The following is a 22,230-nucleotide window of genomic DNA, read 5'->3' as shown; positions in this document are numbered from 1 at the left end:
GGCCCATTTTGTCAGGTGTGCGAAACAAAAATTTAGTTGGCTTTATGAAAGCGAAAATTGTAAGTGACAGCTAGATATGAATTACTATGTTAAACAAGCACATCTTTAACCTTTTAATAGTACCAGATTGTTGGTCATTGGTGAGATGACTGCATTATTGCCCTGGTAAAAAAAGGTTAAAGATGTGCCTATCTAGCACATATAGTTAACATCTATATATATAGATATATATATATATATAGTATCACTGAATTTAATTTTTGCATCTTACTGCCCATTCAACTAGCACCTTGATTTTTCTCTTCTATGTACCTTCCAACTTGAGTGGGCTTGAGTCCAGTCTTTTAGGATGCCCCCAAGACTTGTTTGTTTTTGGTGCATGTGTAGATTAGCCTTCAGTCAATGTGCATTTAATGGACTCTAGCTACTGGAGGGGAAACCATGTTTCTGTACTGGAAGATGAGGTCCTAAAGAGTAAGTCTCCCATTTTCCACCTTGGGATGTCATGAGTCCAGGAAACCATCCTTTGGTTCTCTTGGCCTGAGCAAGACTGACCCTTGAATTCCAATGTCCTGGTGTGCTTCCAACTTCCAGCCTCACCTTAGAGACGTGCACTACATTCTTCTATTAAGCTCTGAGCTGAACACTCCTTCCATGGTTAAAACATTTTATCCTTAAAAGACATGGATGCCACAAATGCATTCAGGGGAAAAAAGTAACCCACTTCCAGTACATAAGAGCTCCTTATGAGAATTTGGTCCAGCCATTCCGGTGAAGTGCTGGGAGTTCAAGGGGATCTGACGTAATGGGTAAATAGAGCTCTCTCTTTTTTTTAATCTGCATGTAACTCCTTGGCAAGCTGGTGGCCTGCGTTGACCTGCCAAGTGATAAGAATTTTACTAGCCTTTTGTATTTGGTCAGGAGCTGAGAGTAGAGGGGGAGTGGTAAAGGGTGCTTAACATGGCCAATAATAACAAATTACTGGCCTCCAGGCAGTTGCACATGGTGGCATGTTGGTAAATGGTCACTTGTACTCTCCCACTAATGGGGTGGGAAATCTCTGGTCCTGTAGTAGTTGCTAGACTACAACTCCCATCATGCTTGACAATTGGCCATGCTGGCTGGAGGTGATGGGAATTGGAGTCCAGCATTTGGAGCGCCACAGGTGACACCCCCCCCAAAAAAAAACCACACTTAGGGGAAATGTATGAAGAATATATTTGTATCAAGAGGGAGTTTGTGGTGAATGATTATGGATATGCTTGGGTAGAGGAACATCGGCAAAGCCGTTTTTCTCTAATGTTGCTGACTCAAAAGATGCCTGCTAAATAGGATGAGAAACCAAACTGATTGGATGTAGGTTCCTGCCCCCCCCAAAAAAAAATTCCTCCAGGAACCCCCCACCCCCTGCTGAGGATCTTGCTCCATTTAATCTGTAGTCCCTCCCCCTCCTATTTTAGGAAGTTTTGTTGCCTACGAAAAGCACCTGCAGGTTAAACGCTAATGTTGCATGTAATTTAAAGTGTTGACTTGTAAGAACACTTATCAGGGATGAAATGGCATTTATTGTGTGGTGACCTTTCTAGTTCACACTTTGCAGATTGTTTTGGGGTTTTGTGTGCGTGCGTATGCGTGTGTGCGCGTGAGTGGCTGTGTGTGTGGGGTTAATATCCAGGGTTGTGTTTCTGGAAGGATGTGACTGTAATCGCAGTACTATGTACAGAGCTTTCTTTTGTATTAAAAAAAAAATACTCTTTCAATAAATGTATCATTTTGTGCACAGACTTTGTGTCCTCAGTGTTGTTGCCTCGGGGATTCAGAAATGGGAAGCAAAATGGGGGGTGCTCACGAAGTTCTGGGATATTCACAAGCCAAAAATGAAGAGAGCCCCCAGCAACACTCCTAGCCCTTTCTGCATTGGACAGGTCGTATGCATCTTTGAACTGGCGGAGATATATATCTGAAGGAGGCTAGTCCCTCATAATTTATTGCAGGGTGAAGTGGAAAGAGGGAATTTGAACTGCGGTGTTCAGAAACCCAGATTCTCTGAAGAAGAGCCAAACTGCATGTTATCACTGGCAAATTCAGGTCCCCAAAATTGTGTCTCTTATTGTGATGCAAACAGGGAGGTGGGAGTGTTTGTCAGATGCTGAGAGTGGCTGGGGTACAAATAATGAAATTATTAAATTATTATTATAATTGGGTGGAGGGGCGGTGTTTTACCCTTCTCAGCATTTTTCCCTCACGGGCTCTCCTCATCCCTAATGAACTGAAGTTTGCTCTTGCTCACAGATTATAGGGCCTGCCCTTTTTCATTTCTTTAAAATAATGTTATGAGCTGCTTGCACAGTAAGGTACAGGTGAAACTCAGAAAATTAGAATATCGTCGAAAAGTGCATTTATTTCAGTAATGCAACTTATTATTTTTGTTTTCTTTTAATTTTTACAAATGCTTTCTTTTTGAAATTCCACAGTAGAAGAAGAAGAGAAGAAGAGTTTGGATTTATCACAACCCTAAGGAATCTCAAAGCGGCTAACATTCTCCTTTCCCTTCCTCCCCCACAACAAACACTCTGTGAGGTGGGTGGGGCTGAGAGACTTCAGAGAAGTGTGACTAGCCCAAGGTCACCCAGCAGCTGCATGTGGAGGAGCGGAGACACGAACCCGGTTCCCCAGATTACAAATCTACCGCTCTTAACCACTACACTACACAATAATACAAAAATAAACATCGCTATTACATTTCATTAATTACATTCCATTTATAATTGACCCACCTAACGACAAATCATTACAATTGCAACAAATAAAGGCTTGCCATACCTTGCTTTGCATGTCATGCATCTATCTCATATATTAGTTTCACCTTCTAAGTTGCATTACCGAAATAAATGCACTTTTCGACGATATTCTAACTTTCCAAGTTTCACCTGTAAATAAATCTTGAAGTGGTGTACGGGTTCAATGACATATAAAACCTAACTAAACTGCACAAAGCAATTAAATAGGCACAAGCCATCATCTAAAGAGAAGGATAAAAGAAATGTAACTTGAGCCTTGTGTCTGGGTAGGCTTGATGGTATTTACTGTTAGTCTTTGCAAATGCTATAAATTTAAGGTTACTCTCCAGCAACACTGGAGGCCAACTACTTCCCTGCCACTGTAGTGAAGCCCAAGTCTTTGCATGTAAGCAAGTCCAATGGAGTTAAAGCGGGCTCATTTCCAAGAAAATCCTCTCCGGGTTGGTTAACAATGAGCTGGGGTGGGGAAATCGCTTTGGCAGGTTCCGTTTGTTGTCTTTGCGCCACACTTTCCCAAAATCATGGCCTCAGGTGGTATACAGGCTCTATCTTGGGGGAAACAGCAGTATGTAAGGTAGTCGCCAACTGTATGTAGCTTGTCTGTGCAAAAATAGTTTATAGACCAGTGATGGTGAACCTATGACACGCGTGTCAGACGTGACACGCAGAGCCCTCACTGCTGGCACTCGGCCCATTCGCGCTGTTGTTGTTGGTTTCCCCCCATTTGTTCTCCTGCTCCTCCTCACGCTACAGCTTGTCTCGTCTGTTAAAACCTGGATCCTTTTGTTGTTGCTGCTGCTGGTAGCCAGAGATTGGTTTTTTAACCCTTTCTGTGCTGTTTTCTGGCGCTTTGGCAGACGATGATTGGGTGTAACAGTGTTCGTTTTTTAACCCGTTCTATGCTGGGTTTTTTTTGGCGCTTTGGCAGACTATGTCGGTGCTGCGTGTTAGTTCCAATGAAGGTATTATTCGTCATTTATTTCTGTTCTCTTTCCCCCCCAAAAAGTGCAGCAGCTTTGGGGCATCCCCCCCAAAAAGCAAAGCAACTTTTGCACCCCCCAAAAAACCTCCAAAACTTTGGTCAGCAGCTCCCCCCAAAAAGCTCAACAACTCTGGGCACTGATAAATAAGGGGTTTTTGGTTTTGTTTGGTTAAATAATTAGTTTTTGGTTTATTAAATACAGTTATATATTACAATTATACCTTTTTGTTATTTAAACTATAAATATCACAAAATTATGGTTTTTTTCTCTCGAAGTGACACACCACCCAAGTTATGCTTGGTTTTTTGGTGAATTTTGACACACCAAGCTCAAAAGGTTGCCCATCACTGTTATAGACAGTAAACTGGCAAAGTTTAATCCCTTGAGGTTTTTTTTGTCAAAACGGGAGGAAATAAAGCTAGAAGAAATAATGTGTTTCCCCTGCTTTTTTTTCTATAAGATTTGCTAAAAAAAAAAAGCAGGATTCAAGTGCCCATGTTTAGAGCTTAATACAGTACAGTGGTGCCTCGCTTAACGAATGCCCTGCTTAACAAAATTTTCGCTTAACGAAATGATTTTTCGAGCGGAGGTTGCCTCGCTAGACGAATTCGTTTTATGAAAAATTTGTCTAGCGAATCGTGGTTTCCCATAGGAATGCATTGAAATTCAATTAATGCGTTCCTATGGGCAAAAAAAAAAAATTCAAAAAAATTCAATGCATTCCTATGGGATTCGCTAGACCAGCGTTTCTCAACCGCTGGCCGCGAGACGCTGGCTGGTGTGCCGCGACGTGCGGCGACGAGAAGGGCGATTTGCATTGTCACGTGCCTGGCGGCCGCCAATACACAACACTGACCCGCCGGAAAGCAATATTTCTCCTCCTCTTTCCCAAAGCTCAGTACAAACGAGCCTGGCGGCCGCCAATACACAACACTAACCCACCGGAAAGCAATATTTGGCAAGTGTTTCTTACAGTCATAATTATAATATAGGGCAGCACAGAGTTAATTTTTTAAACTTTTTTAATGGTGGTGTGCCTCGTGATTTTTTTCATGGAGCAAGTGTGCCGTGGCCCAAAAAAGGTTGAGAAACACTGCGCTAGACGAATTTTTCGTTATAAGAAAAGACCCGTGGGACGAATTAAATTCGTCTAGCGAGGCACCACTGTACTTTTTTATTCAAAAAGTTGCTTGTAGTCATAGGGGAAGGATACTCTGTAAATGCTTAGAATAAAGACGCTAATGCTTAGCAGAGGTGGAGTAGGACCTAAGTCCCACCCGGGTACGGTAATAGGAGCAATGGAACCAACACAAAGAGGCAACATGCCAGGCAGGATACAACAAGATTTATTTGTTCAGCATATGCTAAGCAAAGGTGCAGTGCAATCAGCTCGCAACCTGCACACTCACTGGTGGATGCACAATCCTTTTATACAGTCCCAAGCAGGCTGATTTCCTCGAAAACACATGATTTCCAGTAAAACGAAACTTAACTACAAAAAGCACATACATTCCCGAAATCTAAACTGCCATACTCCCTTCTCCCTTCTTATCTGGTCCTGTGAGCCTAGCTTGTATTCCCCTCCTTCCTTTATCCGGCCTTACTGGGTGTGTGGTTGTAGGGTAGGCATTTGATACCAGTCTGCAAGCGACGTGCTTATGGCTCCTTACTTTGTCACACTTCAAGCCCCTCTATACAATGTGCTGTGTATTTGAACCCTAAATACTATTGAAATATACTCGGAGTCAAGAGTGAATTTCATGCTCTTTATTCAGCTCATAGTCATCAAGGAGAAGAAGAGAAGAATGCTCTTTTCCCCAAACCATCTGCTTATATACATTATTTACACAATGGGCCCTGCGTGATTGGCTACTTCAGGGCTACACCTGTGGGCCAATCAGGTTGTGGATTGACTTCTACCTGCAGCCTGATTGGCTGCTCCTACAGGCCAATCAGGTTGCAGATTCACTTCTGCCAGCCGCCTGATTGGCTGCTCCTGCAGGCCAATCAGGTTGCGGATTCACTTCCACCTGGAGTTGGATTGGGTAGCTCCTGCGGACCAATCAGACTGCTGATTCTGAATCCTATTGTTCTAGGATTCAGCTCAGTAATACATAACAACTACTGTATGCAACTATTTTCATATCAATTATGTGTGTCTTAAAATAAAGGTATTGGCCCTTCATTGGCAAATACACAATCCTTCATGTCATTTGAAATCACAACAAAATTAAATTAAGAACCGAATTTGCGCTTTAGCCTTGTTCTAGCCGAGCTGGTCTATACAATCTAATGAAAGCACTTAAAGCTGAGCAAATAAAGCTTGCATGAATCTGATAGTGACTTCCGTTCTGATCAATATAGAGCTAATACCAGTTGCTAGGAGGCACAGGCAGGCAGAGTGCTGCTGTCCTTCTTGCAGGCTTCCCACAGGCATCGGGTCATCCACTGAGAACAAGATGCTGAAACTAGATGGGCCATTGGGCTGATCCAGTAGCCTCATTCTATGTTCTTAAATACAAGCAGTGTATGTAGAGCTAGGGAGAAAAGGGCTTGGGAGATCTCTCACTGGCGGGTCAACACAGACCACCAGCTTGCCAAGGAGTTGCATGTCGATAAAAATGGGAGACTCTAAATCTTAGGGATAGAAAAATCTCTTTGGATTTAGTATGTACATTTTGTGTTTCTAATATTGGATTTTTGTGCTGTGAGCCACCCTGAGATATACAGATGAAGGGCAGTATAGAAATTTAATAAAAAAACAAACAAAAAGTAAAACGCATTACCTGCTGTGGTTAGGGCTTTCCTGATCTAGAAATGGCTGCAGCTGTCAGCAATCTGCAGCTGATAAAAGACACTCATAGCCCCCGAGACCGCCTGAGCCTCCAGGGAGAGTTGGATCCAGTAGCAGTAGTACCTCCAGACTGCGAATCTGCTCCTTCAGGAGATGTGCAACCCATCCAGGATTGGCATCCAATCAGTTTATTTTTTAATGTATTTCTATCCCCCCTTGGTTTATGTATCTATTTGTGTGCTCTGTGTGGGTGCTGTTTGTTTGGCTGCAAGTCGATTTGAGCTGTCCTGAGCAAGATAAAGAGACTAAACACTTACTAATTGATAATAATAATAATAATAATAATAATAATAATAAATAATTAATGCACGTTTGCTCAGCAGCAAGTGCCGGTGTACTCAATGGGGCTTGTTATCCGGCAGATGCAAATACTAGATTAAATAACTAAAGGAGTGAGAATGGGCTCAACTGCAGGCGGGCTCGCCAGCTATGCAGTGACGGCTCAGGTGGAATCTACACACATATTAAAAAAGTTCTGAAAATGCTTATTATTATTAAAGTATTTTTTTTAAAAAAAACACACACACATTGAATTTTCCATAAGGCTCGCCATCGCCACCTAGTGTCACGTTGTACATTGCACTTTAAAAACACAGAACGTTTATTGCTTGCAGCTGCCATTCACTCGGCACCCCATATAGCGACAAAACATACAGAGCAGCGCGCGACTTCGCGGTGTCCGAACTGTCCCTCGCAGGGTCCCGTAGACTAGAGGAGGCGGCGGCGGCGGCGGCGGCGGCGTTAAAACTGAAGGGAAAGGGCTACGCACGCGCGGCTTCCGGCGCATGCGCCCTGGTGACCCGGAACTTGTGGAGCTGCTGGAGTGGCCGGGCGAGGAGGCGGCGGAGGAGGAGGAGGAGCGGCGGCGGCGTCGCCCTCGGTGCTTGGCTGGGCAGGTAACGGGGCTCCCTCGGCGTCGGACGGGGCTTTTCCCCCTCAGCAGCCCCCTTCTAGGGTGGTCTCCGCTTAGGGGCCCTCAGCGTTAGGCGAGCCGGGGCGATTCCCAAGCACCACGTTGTGTCGCCCCGCGGCCCTTCTTCGCGGTGGAGCTTCATTCCGCCTCGTCCCCCCGCTCCGCTCCTTTGTGCTGCTTTCTCTTTCGCCTCCGCACCGCCGCCTCCTTGGTGGGGAGGGAGCCCGGGTTGCCCAGAGGGGCTTCAGTCGAGCGACTCGTGAGGGGAATTTGCCCGCCGCTGGGGGTGTTGCGGGGATTCCTCTGAATGGAGGCGGCCGAAAGGGAGCGCGTGTCCGAAAGCTCAAGAGAGAGCAGCGGCCGTGTGGATTAAACGGGCGACAAAGCCTGTACTGTATATGAAAGGGGGGGAGAGAGACAGAAAAAACAGGACCACCTTCCTCCGTCGGATGCATTGATTGAAATCGGATCGCCCCGATTATATGTAGGAGGGAACCGATCCCAATAACGTAATTCTCTCTTACGCACACACATCTGTATCTCGCGCGCCGGCTCGCGAACTGCTGCTCCAAGAAGAAATCCGAGTGCAATTAAAACGTCCCGACTTCCAGTTCTTGTGAAGAGCCTGTACGGATGGGAAACGTGGGTCGAAGTGACGTTTCAGTGAGCTAGTGGTACTTTCTCACATAGAACTTGGTTCGCGGGACCTCTCCTGAAATGAGTTCGAGGCTCCTTCCGCGCAAAAGGAGGAAAGTGCTTGACTTCTGAGAGCAAGCATTACGGCTCATGTTAATGAGTGGCTCGTTAATAGCAATTCTGACTTATTCTTGACCAAATGGGTGTTTGGTTTTTCATCATATGGAGAATCTCTTCTTTCCATTATGTGCTGGATAGTTTGGGGTGTTTCACCCACAACACACTGTGCCTTCAGATAAATTGCCTTAATATCCTTTGATGTGTATGGTGTGATAGATAAACTGTTTTTAGATAGTATAAAGGCTTTGCTTATTGCGCGTGAATGTGATTTAAATGTCAGCTATCAGTGTGGACTGTGCTAGGAAATGCTGAGTGGGAAACTTTAAATCAGTATTTTTAACAGCAATTTACATTACTGCTTTAAAATTGCCTCGATTTAAGCCGATGCACCCTGCAACAGAATCTTTCCCAGTGCTGCACTTTATGGAGTAACAGGTCATTTGCATGAATTTTCATAGGCGAGAGCCTGCCTCATCAGATGTATTAGTAAGAATCTATTCCTTAGATGCCAGGGAATAGGTTCTGACTCATACATCTGATGAAGTAGCACCTAGAATTCGTCCCTCAGGATTCCAATGTTAATTTGAAATACACTTGGTGCTAGACGAGCAAAATAATTTTCCATGTTCATGCTGGCTAGAACTTTCTCAAAGACTGTTACTCCAAGATTAAGTTACTCTATTTGATTAAAAGTTGATTATCAAGTAATGGTCTGAACAGAAATAAAAACAGAGGGAAAGACTTCTTCTGTTGTAACATTTATGGGACATTGCCAATGGATGCGCAAGTCTTTGTCGGCAAGATACAAAGTAATGGAAAGAAGAAAATGTTGGAATAGCTTGATTATAAATCACCTGATGGGCGAGGTTATCACAGGTGCAAGGCTAAATGAGCCAGTTGCTGTGGTAATGGCTCTGAGCTGTAGCTATATCACAGTGATTAATGTATGTTAGCTAGTTTTAGTTGGCCTTAGTACAGTAAGCCCACAAATTACACACGTTTAACTTGTGCACATTTACATATTTGGCCTTATCTTTTTTAAGAGGGCGGAAAGGGGGCAGGCATCTGAGAAAAAGGACTTTGGCAACCCCACCCATCAATGAACCCAATGTGTTTTGACTATATGTGATTTTGGCTTTAGGAGCAATCCCCAGAACGTGACCCCTGCATAAGATGTGGGTCTATTGTACTGAGGTTGAAGCCTTGGAATTAGAGCATCAGAGATGTTCTGTATCTGTATCTGAAAAACCTGCAGGCTAAAACTTCCTGTTCTGTGTATATCTTTCTCCAGTGCTGTTTGCTGTGTCTGTTACTTATGCAGCAGTAAAAGTTGGCGACTTTTACTGTGAGCATGATCTAAATCCACACTTCCATTGCATATGTGTTTTATCTCAGATTCCCAAAAGAACACTTCATTTTTATGGTTAGAATCATTTACAGGAGCTGGAAAACAAGATTAAGAAAAAGATAGGTTAATCCATGGGAGGAAAAGTGTTAAATGTTATCTTGGGTGGGGTATAACACAATTAAAAAATGTGCTACGCCTCACAAGAAGGAAATACAATTTTGAATGTTACCAAATTTGAAAATACTTACAGTACTATCTTTTTATAATGACAAAGCCAAACGCTTCCACAAACAAACGGCAGTATTGTATTTCCCATTTAAACTATTGTCATTGGACAATATCCAGAGCCTTGTGAACATACTTCCCCTCACCCCAATCTGCTTCAGAGGGTCCTTCAACATTTGGGAACATTTGGTTAGTATTTTATCTGGTTATTATGTCCCCCCTTTCCCCCCTGTAAGTACACTCATATTGTTTATACATCTCTAGACTGATAAATTTTGCATTTGAATATTGTTTTCTAGCACCTCCCTGGTGAGAGACTTTGTCTTATAGTCTGTATTGCACAGGTGTAATGGTTTTTTCCTTCATCTCGTTTAAATAAAATAAAAAATTAAGAAGTGAAATGAAAAAAAGCCATGGTTCATTAACTCTTAGAAGCAAATATTGGGCTTTTCTTCTTCTTTCCAGTTCATATTCAAAGTCAGCTTCTTTTTTGTCATGTTATCAGTTAGTGCAGGGATATTTCAAAACATGTCACCTTAGCACCACAGCTTCCGGTTTGTCCTTTGCATTTGAAACTGTCTAATCTTACAACCTTAGCACCAAAGTTCACATGACAGGAGGCAGGCTCATAAAACACATGTGAGTGTTTCTCATTGTGTGATGATTTGGTTCATAGTCATAATGCAAGCGGTTTGTTGTACTTACTGGTTTCTTGAAACTGATGGGAGAAAACTAATGTTCTTGTGACACATGGCTTTAGGGAAGTTCTGCTGCTTTAAATGTGTTGATAGGCTAATTTGCAGTCCTGTGAAATTGAGGATTAAAAAAATGTTTTGAAATGTGAGCCTTGGCAGACTTGCTTGGAAATAGAGTGAGAGCAAACAATCAGATTCAGAAGTAAAATAATTTTGTTTGGCATGACTGCATCCATTGCACTGCTATCAACAAGAACAACACTACTGTAGGTCCACGAACTAGCTTTTTGTCACTTTTCAGTGATAACACAGCTAAGGATGAGCCGGGCTTCAATTCCTGCCCCTTGATGGGAGAGAGAGTATAAAAAATATTTTGCCAGGATTTTTGCGCTGTATTTCGGTGCCACCATGCAAGAAAGGAGAGAACTGTAATTCCCACAGCATTTCCATCATAAAGGGGATAAAGTCTTGTTTATCTTGGAGAGCTGTGCTGGAGGCCATTGCCAGTGAAGGAACACCCCTTGAAGGCGGGCAGAGATTGTTTTTAGTGGGGGCTGGGGCTGGTCAGTTTGAATCCCAAGGTCTCCTTTCCAAAACTGGCAAAGACCAGCAGAGTTGCCCCCCTAGAGCAATATATTCTGATCAGTTGTTTTAAATTGGTGGCTAGAAGACGTTTGGTACAGTATTACTTTTAGTCCAGGAATAAGTTCCATGCTGGTTTCAGTAAGAGGTTGGCACTGAGTGGAACCCACTGATGACGTGACGTGGGTGGAATGCTGAGTGATGGAAGCGCAGTCTTGGAGCCAGGCTATTCCAGATGACAAGAAGTCTGCCAAGCCTCCAGCACAGAAGTATTACCGGTATTAATTGGTGTTAGCTTAGCAGATGTAAGAAAATACTGGTCGGACGATGTCCGCAAGGTCATTTTAAGTTTGTGTGAGAGAGATATACAAACATCAGAAGGAAATATGCAGTGCATGATGGAAAGTGGAATCATTGAAGTCATTATTGAAGGAGGCAGGTTTCCTCTTTAGTTGCTGGATATGGGAGGATCCAGGGCTGGGGGCGCTGGTAGCAATAATGTCTAGCCCACAATGAAAGTTGTCATTGTGCTTGGAAGACAGTTACAGTACTTTTAAACTGTGCTGCTGCTTTCTCTTTTTGTTCCTAGTTGCAGGCCCTCTGATTTCTTTTCACTGTGCAAAGTCTGTCTCTCTTCCATTGCTGTCAGCACTTGAGTATGCAGAACAGTTGACAGATTGCAAAGCATGGCTCACAAGGAGGAGAAGTTGCATGTAAGGCATGCATGACTAAGTCTCTGTTCTTACCAGTAGGAGCTAGACTGTCCGTCTCCCATCAGTGGGTAGCAGATCACAGATGAATTGAACATGCTGTAAAAAAATAATAATGCTTTTATTCTTGTCCTGCCTCCGCTAGCAATGTGGGGCTTTAGGAAGGAGGAGTGAAGGCGATCTATTGTCATGACTTCCCACAATGAGTTCTGGAAATTGTAGTTTGTGAGAGAACGAAGAATTCTGCTAGAAAACTCCCCCATCTATGGTTCCCCAAGGAGAAGGAATGATTGTTTAACACTGAAGTGTAGATATGATTTGTCTCCTGCTCCATCTAGGAGGGTTAGAGAAAGGAACACACACATTTTTCTGACCTTGGAAAGGGGAGGCACAAGAGTTTGGGCAAGGAGAATGAAGCTCTTCAGAAATTGATTTTATTGTTTTATCTTTTTATAAACTGCATTGAGGTTTTCTTTAAGTCAAGCAGCATATAGAATTTTAAGAAATAAAGTCTTGTGCATGATTTTATGTTGTGAACCAACCTCCCTGTGATCTTTAGGTGGGCAGCATACAAATTTGATAATTAAATAAATAAATAGTTCACCTTGATCTTGTCAAATAAAGAACAGGGATGCTGGCATGTTCTTATGTTTTTCCTGGACTGGAGAGAAGATTTTCATAGTGTGAAGATTGCTCGGATCTCCTCTATTTAGACCTGACATCTGGTCATCTTTTGTTTCTATAAATGAGTTTCCTGGTTTTACTTTAAAAAAACACAGCAACTCTCAGTGAATTTTATGTGGCCAATGTTTATTAGCAAATGTGTTTTCTTGTGGAGAAGTGTGTGTTTTCTTCTTGTTAATTCTAGCAGCAGAACTCTTAATAAAAGAGAAGCGTCTATAGTCCTTGGCTGCCTGATTCACAGTATATAGTTCTCTCCTATTAGAAGAGAACAAATCTCTAAGTGGTTTACAACACATTATGACTCTGATAAAACAATCCAGAATTCAAGCTTCGAGGAAAATAGTTCAGGTCCTTCTCTAAGTGACATTTTGCTTTTCCCAGACGCCAACCTAGCACCCAGAAATCTCCATGTGGTCACAATTGGACCTGCACCAGTCACAAAACGCACCTGGTGCCTGGCTAGTTTTGAGCACTGAATGGAAACCATGTTCCCTGCCTGCAGGCTTGCAATGTAATAATGCATGATACACCAGGAGTCCTTCAGGGTCATGTCAGCTTTTCAGTGAACAAGGATAGGAACCCTTGGCTTGGAGCAAAATGTTTATAAATGTGTATTAAGTGTCGCGCACTTGTAAGAGAGAAGCCAGTGACACTGAGAAGTCTGTCTGGCACGGAGTGTATGACGGGGTCCCCACGGGTACAAGGCGTCATAGTTGATGTTATGCATTTTGCACCAGACCAACATTTTTACTTAAAACAATTTGGTGCCTCTAGTTATGGCACCATGGGGCACCTAGCCCGGATATCTCCCAGGAGCCTAACCTGTTCCCTTCGCTGTTCACAGATATATCTTCCATCATGGTGGGCGAGAGGAGAAATGGAAATCTGCTGGTGCATCTTGGGCCCAAACTGCAGGCCTATCCTGAGGAGCTAATCCGGCAGCGCCGTGGCCACGATGGGCACACCGAATACTTGATTCGCTGGAGCATCCTTAGCTTGGAGGACAGCCTAGGGAACAGCACCAATGCTGCTTCCTCCGAGAGCAAAACGGAGAATATTCTGATGTGGATGTCGGCAGAGGAGGTTTATGCCAACTGCCCCACACTGCTGGGCAAGAGGAAACCTGAGGGGCAGCGGGTAAAGGAGGAAAAGGCACCTAGCACATTCCCATCTGACGTCACTCTGGATGAGGCCTCGCTGCTTGAGATGAAGGCTGATGTCAGGAACCTGGTGCAGCGGGCTGCTCGGCAAATGGCCAGGACTACAGGCCCAGAGTCCTCCATCCTGAACACCATCCATGTGCTCAGTGCCTATGCCAGTATTGGCTCGTTGACGGGTGTCTTCAAAGAGACAGGTGCTCTGGATCTGCTGATGAAGATGCTGTGTAATGAGGAGAAGCAGATTCGCCGAAGTGCTGGGAAGATGCTGAGAGCCCTGGCTTCCCATGATGCAGGTGAGATTTCCTGGTTTGAAATCCTAGGGTGACTTCCAGGCTTAGAATTTTAGAGTTGGGAGGGACCCCAAGGGACATCTAGTCCAGCCCCCTGCAATGCAGGAATTCTCTGTTGATCGTCCCTAGAATGCTTTGAGAAACTGGAAAATGATAATGATTCATATGGATGGAGTACCTGGGGTGGGATTGGGTAGCTGAATCTGCTCAAGGCTTCTGCCTGTTGCATTTGATGGCGGTATTGTTATTTGGATAAGAGGAAGCAATCTTGCATCTGAAAATGTGGTCGTCTTGTTCATCAGGGCTGAGTAGAGTTTTGATTCCAAACACAGTCAAGTTTGGTAAGTCTGAACCTCCTCCAGAGACACTGCAATCACTGTTGTTCTTTTACGCAGCATTTTAAATTGCCGAGGGTTTCTGTGTTCCTCGTGGTGTTAGATTGCAGGACAGACAAAGTGTGGTTTTCTGGTTGTCTTGGGAGAACCAAGATCTTGAGAACTTCTAAAGAAACTTTCATTTTATATTTGAGGATAATTCCAGGGCTAAATGAATAATTACAGATCCCTTGCTGGAACTACGTTTAGTCAGACCTCTCAGACGTTTCTCTGTGGGTTTTAATAGGTTTATCCTGTATTTCTTGAATTTAGACAGATAGGTTTTCCCTAAGTCTTTCCTCAGAGGTATGCTGCAGCTATGTTCATCTGTCACATTCTTACATTAAGCATGGTTTATCTTTTTCCTTGGGGTTCTCTAGAGGAAAGGAAAGGGGATAGATATAGCTTGCCTTGAGACCTTGGCTATCTTGATTTTTAATTATTTCTAGGATACTTTTAACCTTGATGTTTTAAGTATTCAGTCTGTAGTTCCCTACTACTGTAATATTTCTTACTAGACTAGACGGGACTGTCTCCATTAGCTGTTTAAATGGAAGTCTTTTTAAATGGAAGTTTAAATGGAAGACTTCCCCTTCCTCTGCCCTCCCCATGCCCTCAAAATCTATATTAGGAGGGGGCATGGGGTGGGCTGCAGAGGAGAGAAGGGGAAATTCCATTGTACAAGTGGAAGTATTAAGTGTGGGATGGCAGCTTTGGATACAGCCTTCATTGTGAGGCATGGGGATATTCCTCCTACCCATGAAGTCAAAGCATCATTATAATTAATAGTGATTTTTATTTTTAATTCAGCTCATTGGACTGAAGTTAGTCAGGTTTGGTCCTACTTCAGGAAAACAAAAGTTTGGTGTCTTCTTTGGGAGACAGTTCAGGTTCATGTGCAAACATTTAAAAATTCACCCCATGCTGGATTGCCCCAGTATTTAGACCAGGAAATGTTTTCAGATGCTGGGTCTCAGCCTCAGAATGTGGGGATTTTTTTTAAAAAAACCCTCTTCTTCATGGTCATTTGTCAGGGATTCATTAGCTGTGATTCCTGCATTGCAAGGGGTTGGACTAGATGACCCCTGGGGTTACCTCCCAACTCTACAATTCTGTGATGTGGATTTTTATAGCTATAAAGTGATTAAAATCTTTATACGGTATCCTGATCTTAACGATGGATAGTAAGCATAATACACAGCAGGAATGGGGAATCTTTTTGCCTCCATGGGCCAGATCCACATCGGGATTGACCTTGTGTGCTAAATTTAACAAGTGGATGGGCCCACCTACCTGTCAATCTCCTGACACCACAGTGACATCAGCTGATTTGGTGCTGTCGAGCTCCAAAGCTGGGACTTCAAAGCAGGTCGCAGGCAGCAAGGAGCTGGAAAATTGAATAAATAACTTTTTATAGCAGCTGTATCAATGCAGCTCTCTTGTTTCAGAGGGGTTTTCAATGCAAACCCCTTCCTGATCCAGTTTGAATGAAAATGGCTCCTAAAACAAGAGCAAGGTGCTCTGAAGTCCTGACTTTGGGACTTCAAAGCATAGCCAAACTGAGCAACCAAGCTGCATTGCATTAAATAGTCCTGTTTGTATTAATTAACTGGCGCGATGAGACATTAAAAAAGGCTTGAAAAACCTATTAGGACAGTAATTGAGAACAAGCACAAAATGGCAGTCTTCTCTGGAGAAGAAGAATAAATATCACTAAAATGCAGGCCTTCCTCTTGTTTCTTTGATTAACAAACCAGGTGAACACTGTTGACTTCAGCTGGATTACTGAGAGTGACCATGGGCAGGTGAATAGAGAGTTGGACTTTGACCTGGGAGGTTGGAGTTAAAATTCTACCTCAGCCTTGGTCTTGCTGTGTGGCATTAGACAAATAACAACTTCAATTTTCCATATCAGAACTTTAGTTTTCCATTTGAATTCTCCTCCACCCCAACAAATACAGGCTGACCTCTATAAAGGTAGCAAATGATAAAAAGTTGCATGGAAACATATAAGAAGCTGTTTTATATTGAGACAGACCAGCAGACAATGTTCAGTAGAGTCAACTAGCTGTTGCCTAGAGTCTCAAGCAGAGGCCTTAATGCAGTTTTGCTTCTTGAGTCATCAGAGTGTGTGCCTGGTGCCTTGTGCATGCTAATCATGTATCCTCTGCCCCATGTAAATGTTAAATAGGCATGGATTACACCAGTTTAAACTTTCTGAACACAGCAACCCGGCTGTATCTTCCATTGAGTTGGTACTGATACATGATGTGGCTCTTGCAAAGTTTGGCTGTGATTCCCAGTGTGTTTCGGTAGTTAAGTTAGAAGGGCTAGGGACAAACTTGTTAGCTTTCTTTTCAAACGTCTGCAAAGTAAGTTGTAGTGTTTCAGGATAAATCTGACCTTGTATGTAATAAGTAAATTGGTTTTAGGGTTTTCCTGCCTCCCTTTTGACACAAATTGTGATAATTATTTATTTGGAGCCTTTGTGAATGTTTCATTTCTTTCATGCTTCTCGGGAACAGGCATTGACAATTAGTCATCCACTTTTGGAGTTGTTCTCTTATGCTCAGTTCACATTACAAGCTTTGCCTGAATTTGCTTTTCAGCTATTTCAGAAACCTGGAGACAGTGAGCCCTACCACTCCAAGTCTTAAATTTCCATTGAATATTTGTTGGCTTGACTAATTATGAGAGAAAGTAAAAGAAATTCAAAACATGCTCATTTTCCAATTCACCCTTATCTACGTGGTGAAAAGAAGGTGGAAACTAAATTCAGACAGACCATTAGCAAGAATGGTTGTTGTTGATTATACATCTCTGTTGTATTAGCAGGTATACTCTTTTTTTACAACAGGAAGAAATGGAGGCACAGAGAGATGACCAACTTGCTGTTAGAGAACAGAACTCAGTTCTAAAACTCTTGACACCAACTTACTGTGCTGCCTTTTCCCATGTACTGAGATTAACTTTGCACTGAAAAAAAGTAATGTGGGGCAGTTCTTGGACATTATGGTTTTATTGTTTGGCTATCAGCTGCTTAATCTGTGATCCTCTGGTGGAAAAGACATTAGCACTGCCCTTCATATGTTCCAGAATGCATATTTTTCCTACACAGAGATTAATCTTGCACTAAAACTCATGATTCATTAAGCCAGAATCTCACAGCTGCTTGATGTAAACTTTTTAAAACACAAAGATTAGGAAATGGGCAGGGCTATTTATGGTAAGAACCTTAAACAAGAGTGGTTGAAAGAATGCTAAAGCCAATATTTCTACATTTTATATATTAGTTGGAAAGGACTTACACTGCCTACAAAGCTAGATGAAAACCAAATGTTACTTTACCCAGTAATAACTTGCCAGGTGCCATCATGCAACCTGAATGCTCACTCCTACAACTAACTAATGCCTGCCCCTGACTGTGTAACAAAACCCCAGGAATACAATTCCTTAAAACTCTACAGGCCTTTTTGATCTTTGCTTCTGCTCCTACGTGTTCAGCTTCTCACAACCCGGCTACATATTTAAGTACCACTCAGAACATTTCCAGACTTCCTCTGTCTCTCTTTTTAAAATAACCTTCTGGTTTTCATCCTTGTATGTGTCATGGCAAACATTTTGGAGACAGTTTCTTATTCCTGCCACCACATCACACACTCTCATTCTGATAGATATGTATTGTGGTAAACCTGCCATACCAGACAAACTGCATACTAGACAGAAACAAAACAAATAACCAAGAAATAGTGCCCATTATATTTGAGAGCAACTGAGGTCCTTTCTGGATTCCCAGGAAGATAATGTAAAGAAAAGCCCTTAAGCTGTGTTTTATGTTGTCTGCATTTTGTATTGTACAATTTTGCAAAAACATTCTCGGTATAAAATGAGACATTGCATTAGATGGAGCTTATTGTTCTTGTTCCTCAGACCCCCACTTTCTTAATCATAAACATTTCCCCTTAATTTCTGAGGACATGTTGTCTTCAGAAACTGTGTGACTGAACTTTCTAAAATGTCCTATGCTTCTTATAGTTATACCCTGGACTTTTGAACTGTCAGTTTCCACTAATTCTCAATTTTGTTGTCATCTCCTAAGAGATGTAGTGAAAAATATAGGATCGGAGTGGGAAAAGGAGGAGGAAGAATGTTCTGGCTTCTTGTCATATCGTAAATAAGCAAAGGTTGAGTGAGTCTAGATCAAATTGGTGGCAGTTATTTGTCACTGGTGTGTAATAGCTATTAAATGTTTGTGGCAGGGTGGATTTGATTTAAATCAAACTGATTTAAATCACGATTTAAATCACGATTTAAATCACTAGTCAGTAAGGCTTGATTTAAATCAGTTTTCTACATAAAGACTAATTCTTGCTGGTATAACTTTAATATGCAAGTAGATGAAGATTTTTAGAATAACAACTTTTCATATTAGTTTTTTATCCCCAGTTTAATAGGTTATTCATATTTGGACAACTTTACTGTTGTACTTAGGAAGGAGAAAAATAATAATTACCTTAATAATAACAATTTAAATAGATTTATTCAACTGAAACAATAACATTACAGCATATGTTATTTGCTTAAACAAACATCCATGTTTGTTAACTAATTTGGCTAAACAAAAACAATATATATATATATAAAAAGAAACTTAGACTGTCAGCCCAGCCTACACATGAAAAACTTAAATACTGTCCACTCCAAACAATCAGAAAAATATTGTTTCTATTCTATTCACTGAACTTCTTGAAACTTAGCACTGAAGGGGTTGTTTCTGTATTCATAGGTTTGTAGAACAATAGGATTAAGGTCTCTTTCTCAACTCTGTTCATGTTATAACATTTTTGCTGTGAAGAAGAGGCATGTGATCTCTGTTGAGTCAAATTCAGTTTTGAGAACTGCAAAAGTAAACCAAGCATCTGTGATAATATCTTGTAGGCAGAGAAACTGCCCAATAATCTTACAAAAAACCTCTGGAAGAGCATGACATTGTGAATGGATTAATGGAATTTATTTACCCCCAAAATTAAACATATACAACCTTATTCTACATAATTAAAAAACTAATCTTTATTTCATGATGGAATAACCTTTGGATGGTAATATATTTTCCTCAAAAAGCATTTTATTTAAAAAAATCCAATTTAAATCAAAAAAATAGATTTAAATCAAAAAAATCCGATTTAAATCAAAAAAATCCGATTTTTTTGATTTTTTTTAAAAAAATCATTGATTTTTATCCACCCTGGTTTGTGGACCGAAATTGATTTGTTTGGTTCTTGGGCTTCTGAGGTTTTGAAAGTATATCTATTCTACATTGGCCATTTATTGGGGCTGATACAGATACAAAAGGTAAAGGTAAAGGGACCCCTGACCATTAGGTCCAGTCGTGACCGACTCTGGGGTTGCGCGCTCATCTCGCATTATTGGCTGAGGGAGCCGGCGTATAGCTTCCAGGTCATGTGGCCAGCATGACAAAGCCGCTTCTGGCAAACCAGAGCAGCACATGGAAACGCCGTTTACCTTCCCGCTGTAGCGGTTCCTATTTATCTACTTGCATTTTGACGTGCTTTCGAACTGCTAGGTTGGCAGGCAGTTGATACAGATATACGAACATTTAACTCAGCTTTACATGCTTGACAATTTTTTTTAAAAAAGGGGGTACAGATGTTTGGGGAGGGGAGAGACTTTGGCAATCCCATCCGCCATTGCACCCAATGTGTTCTGACTATACACAATTTTGGCTTTAGGAGGTTACTGTAAAACTTCCAGCGGGAAACAGGATAATCATTTCTCTAATGTACATTCCCAAGCTCTTTTCCTGTTCTCCCTAATAATAGCCAGTGCTAACCAGAATGTATAAACCAGCTTCAAATTCTGTATTCAGATTCTGGTTAAGACAGAGAACATTAGCATTAACTTTCATTTAAGCCTATGGGATAAGGGTGGGAGGAATCAGTGTGGCTAGCTGAAATGATCAGCTGGCTCCATCTTACTATTCCAATTTTAATTTATAGGGAAAAACTAAGTTTAGGCTCTCATGGTGATGAAAATAAAGGTTGAAGACAGGAGAGTACAGTGGTACCTCGGGTTACAGACGCTTCAGGTTACAGACTCCGCTAACCCAGAAATAGTACCTCGGGTTAAGAACTTTGCTTCAGGATGAGAACAGAAATGCAGCAGCGGCAGGAAGCCCCATTAGCTAAAGTGGTACCTCGTGTGAAGAACAGTTTCCGGTTAAGAACCATGTTTTGTTTTACATTTTGTGATTTTGAGGGGGACTGGGTATGCCAGCTGTCTTGAACTGCTGCATCTGATGGAAAAATGCTCATTCTGCTAAAGTAGAACTTGTCTGCCTTGAAAAGCTTTTTCACCTACCACATTTATGCATTTGTTACCTGTGTGTGTGACTTAACCTGTGGCTCAAGATACATTTCTAATGTAAATCTCAGAGCTGCATTAAATGTGATAATCCAGAACAGATGTATAATGCTGGAGAAGCACCACTGTTTTGCGAAGATCTCCCTCTCACTGGCAGAATATGAGGTGCAGCACTGAGTATGCCTGTTTTGGTTTCAGGAAGCCGAGCGTATGTTCTCTTGTCCCTGAGCCAGCAGGATGGCATTGAGCAGCATATGGATTTTGACAGCCGCTATACCCTCTTGGAGCTGTTTGCAGAGACGACATCTTCCGAAGAGCACTGCATGTCCTTTGAAGGCATCCATCTCCCTCAGGTACCTGCTGATCTGGCTGATTCTGATATGGCCAGGAAGAAGACAGATGGTTGGAAATGCAAGGATTTGAGTGCATGTCTGAGAAGCAGATGAGATAAGGGTGGCATGACCCAAAGACCGAGATCAAGGATGTTAATTGGCTGGGGTAATCCAGGGACTTGCCTGGTGTGGAGGTGGAGGGCAGTGAGTTTGGAGAAAGCCAGAAGAAAGAACTTCCAGGGGCAGAAAATTCATAGGAAATGGAGATATAATGCAGGATGATTTAGGGTCTAGCTCAACAGCGAGCTAGGGGGAGAACATAATTTTCTAGCTGTTGGCCTGATACACTGCATCTCTTTCAGATTCCAGGGAAGCTGCTGTTTTCTCTGGTGAAGCGCTATTTGTGTGTCACCTCCCTCATGGACAAGCTTAACAGCACCACAGAACTGGGAGGGGAACGCCAAGACTGTGCAGCCCCCAGCGCAAACTTTGGGGAAAAGAGTCGGGTGCAACGGGAGTTTGACTTCAGCATGGCCATGGCAAACCTCATTTCGGAGCTGGTGCGGGTCATGGGGTGGGACCGCAGCCAGGAAAGGGAGCTTTCCCTCCGGGAGATGCAGCCTCGAGTCGTCCGCTCCATCTTCCAACCCAAGGGTTCCACTTGTACTGCTGTTCAGGTACCTCTGGTCACCCCAAAGCCGTCGCCACGGAAAAAGCAAGGGCAGGGATTTTTGACTTTGTCAGATTTCTCCAACCGCAGCAGCTATGTAGAGTATGTGCAGGAGAACCTGAAGCCGGGGATGACCGTGCGCATGCTGGAAGACTACGAGGAGATCAATGTCGGAGACGTGGGCGAATTTCGCCAAAGCAATAGTGGGATGCCCCCTGTACAGGTACGTGGTTTGGAGAAAGAAGGAAGGAAGGATGGAGCAGAGCAGGAGAAAGATTTGGGGGATGGAGGGGTAGAACTTGCAGTGTTGTTCCTCCCAGGATTCAGGGGGGGGGGGGGTTCCTTTCGGTGGAATGGTTAAGTGGCATTTAGAACTGCTGCATCTTTCATTGGTTTAATCATGGAATTGGGTGTGTGTGTACTACATTAGAAGGAAGATTTTTTATTTGTTTTATGTTCTTCATGGCAGGAT

General features: G+C 42.6%; 1 protein-coding gene across 1 annotated transcript in view; it reads left to right on the top strand.

Annotated features, from left to right (window-relative positions):
* Nucleotides 1-7,444: 7,444 nt before the first annotated feature.
* Nucleotides 7,445-22,230, top strand: part of LOC118083087 (cullin-9) — a 53,931-nt gene continuing 39,145 nt past the window's right edge. Inside the window, exons 1-4 of the mRNA XM_035111161.2 lie at nt 7,445-7,534; nt 13,396-14,004; nt 20,955-21,109; nt 21,451-21,981. Coding sequence (XP_034967052.2) covers nt 13,410-14,004; nt 20,955-21,109; nt 21,451-21,981 — 1,281 coding nt within the window. The 5' untranslated portion in view covers nt 7,445-7,534; nt 13,396-13,409. The remainder of the gene's footprint in view (nt 7,535-13,395; nt 14,005-20,954; nt 21,110-21,450; nt 21,982-22,230) is intronic.

This window comes from Zootoca vivipara, chromosome 3, assembly GCF_963506605.1.
Source record: "Zootoca vivipara chromosome 3, rZooViv1.1, whole genome shotgun sequence".
NCBI classification, from domain to species: Eukaryota; Metazoa; Chordata; class Lepidosauria; order Squamata; family Lacertidae; genus Zootoca; species Zootoca vivipara.
The sequence above is the reverse complement of the archived record's forward strand: the minus strand, read 5'-3'. Positions and strand labels throughout refer to the sequence as shown.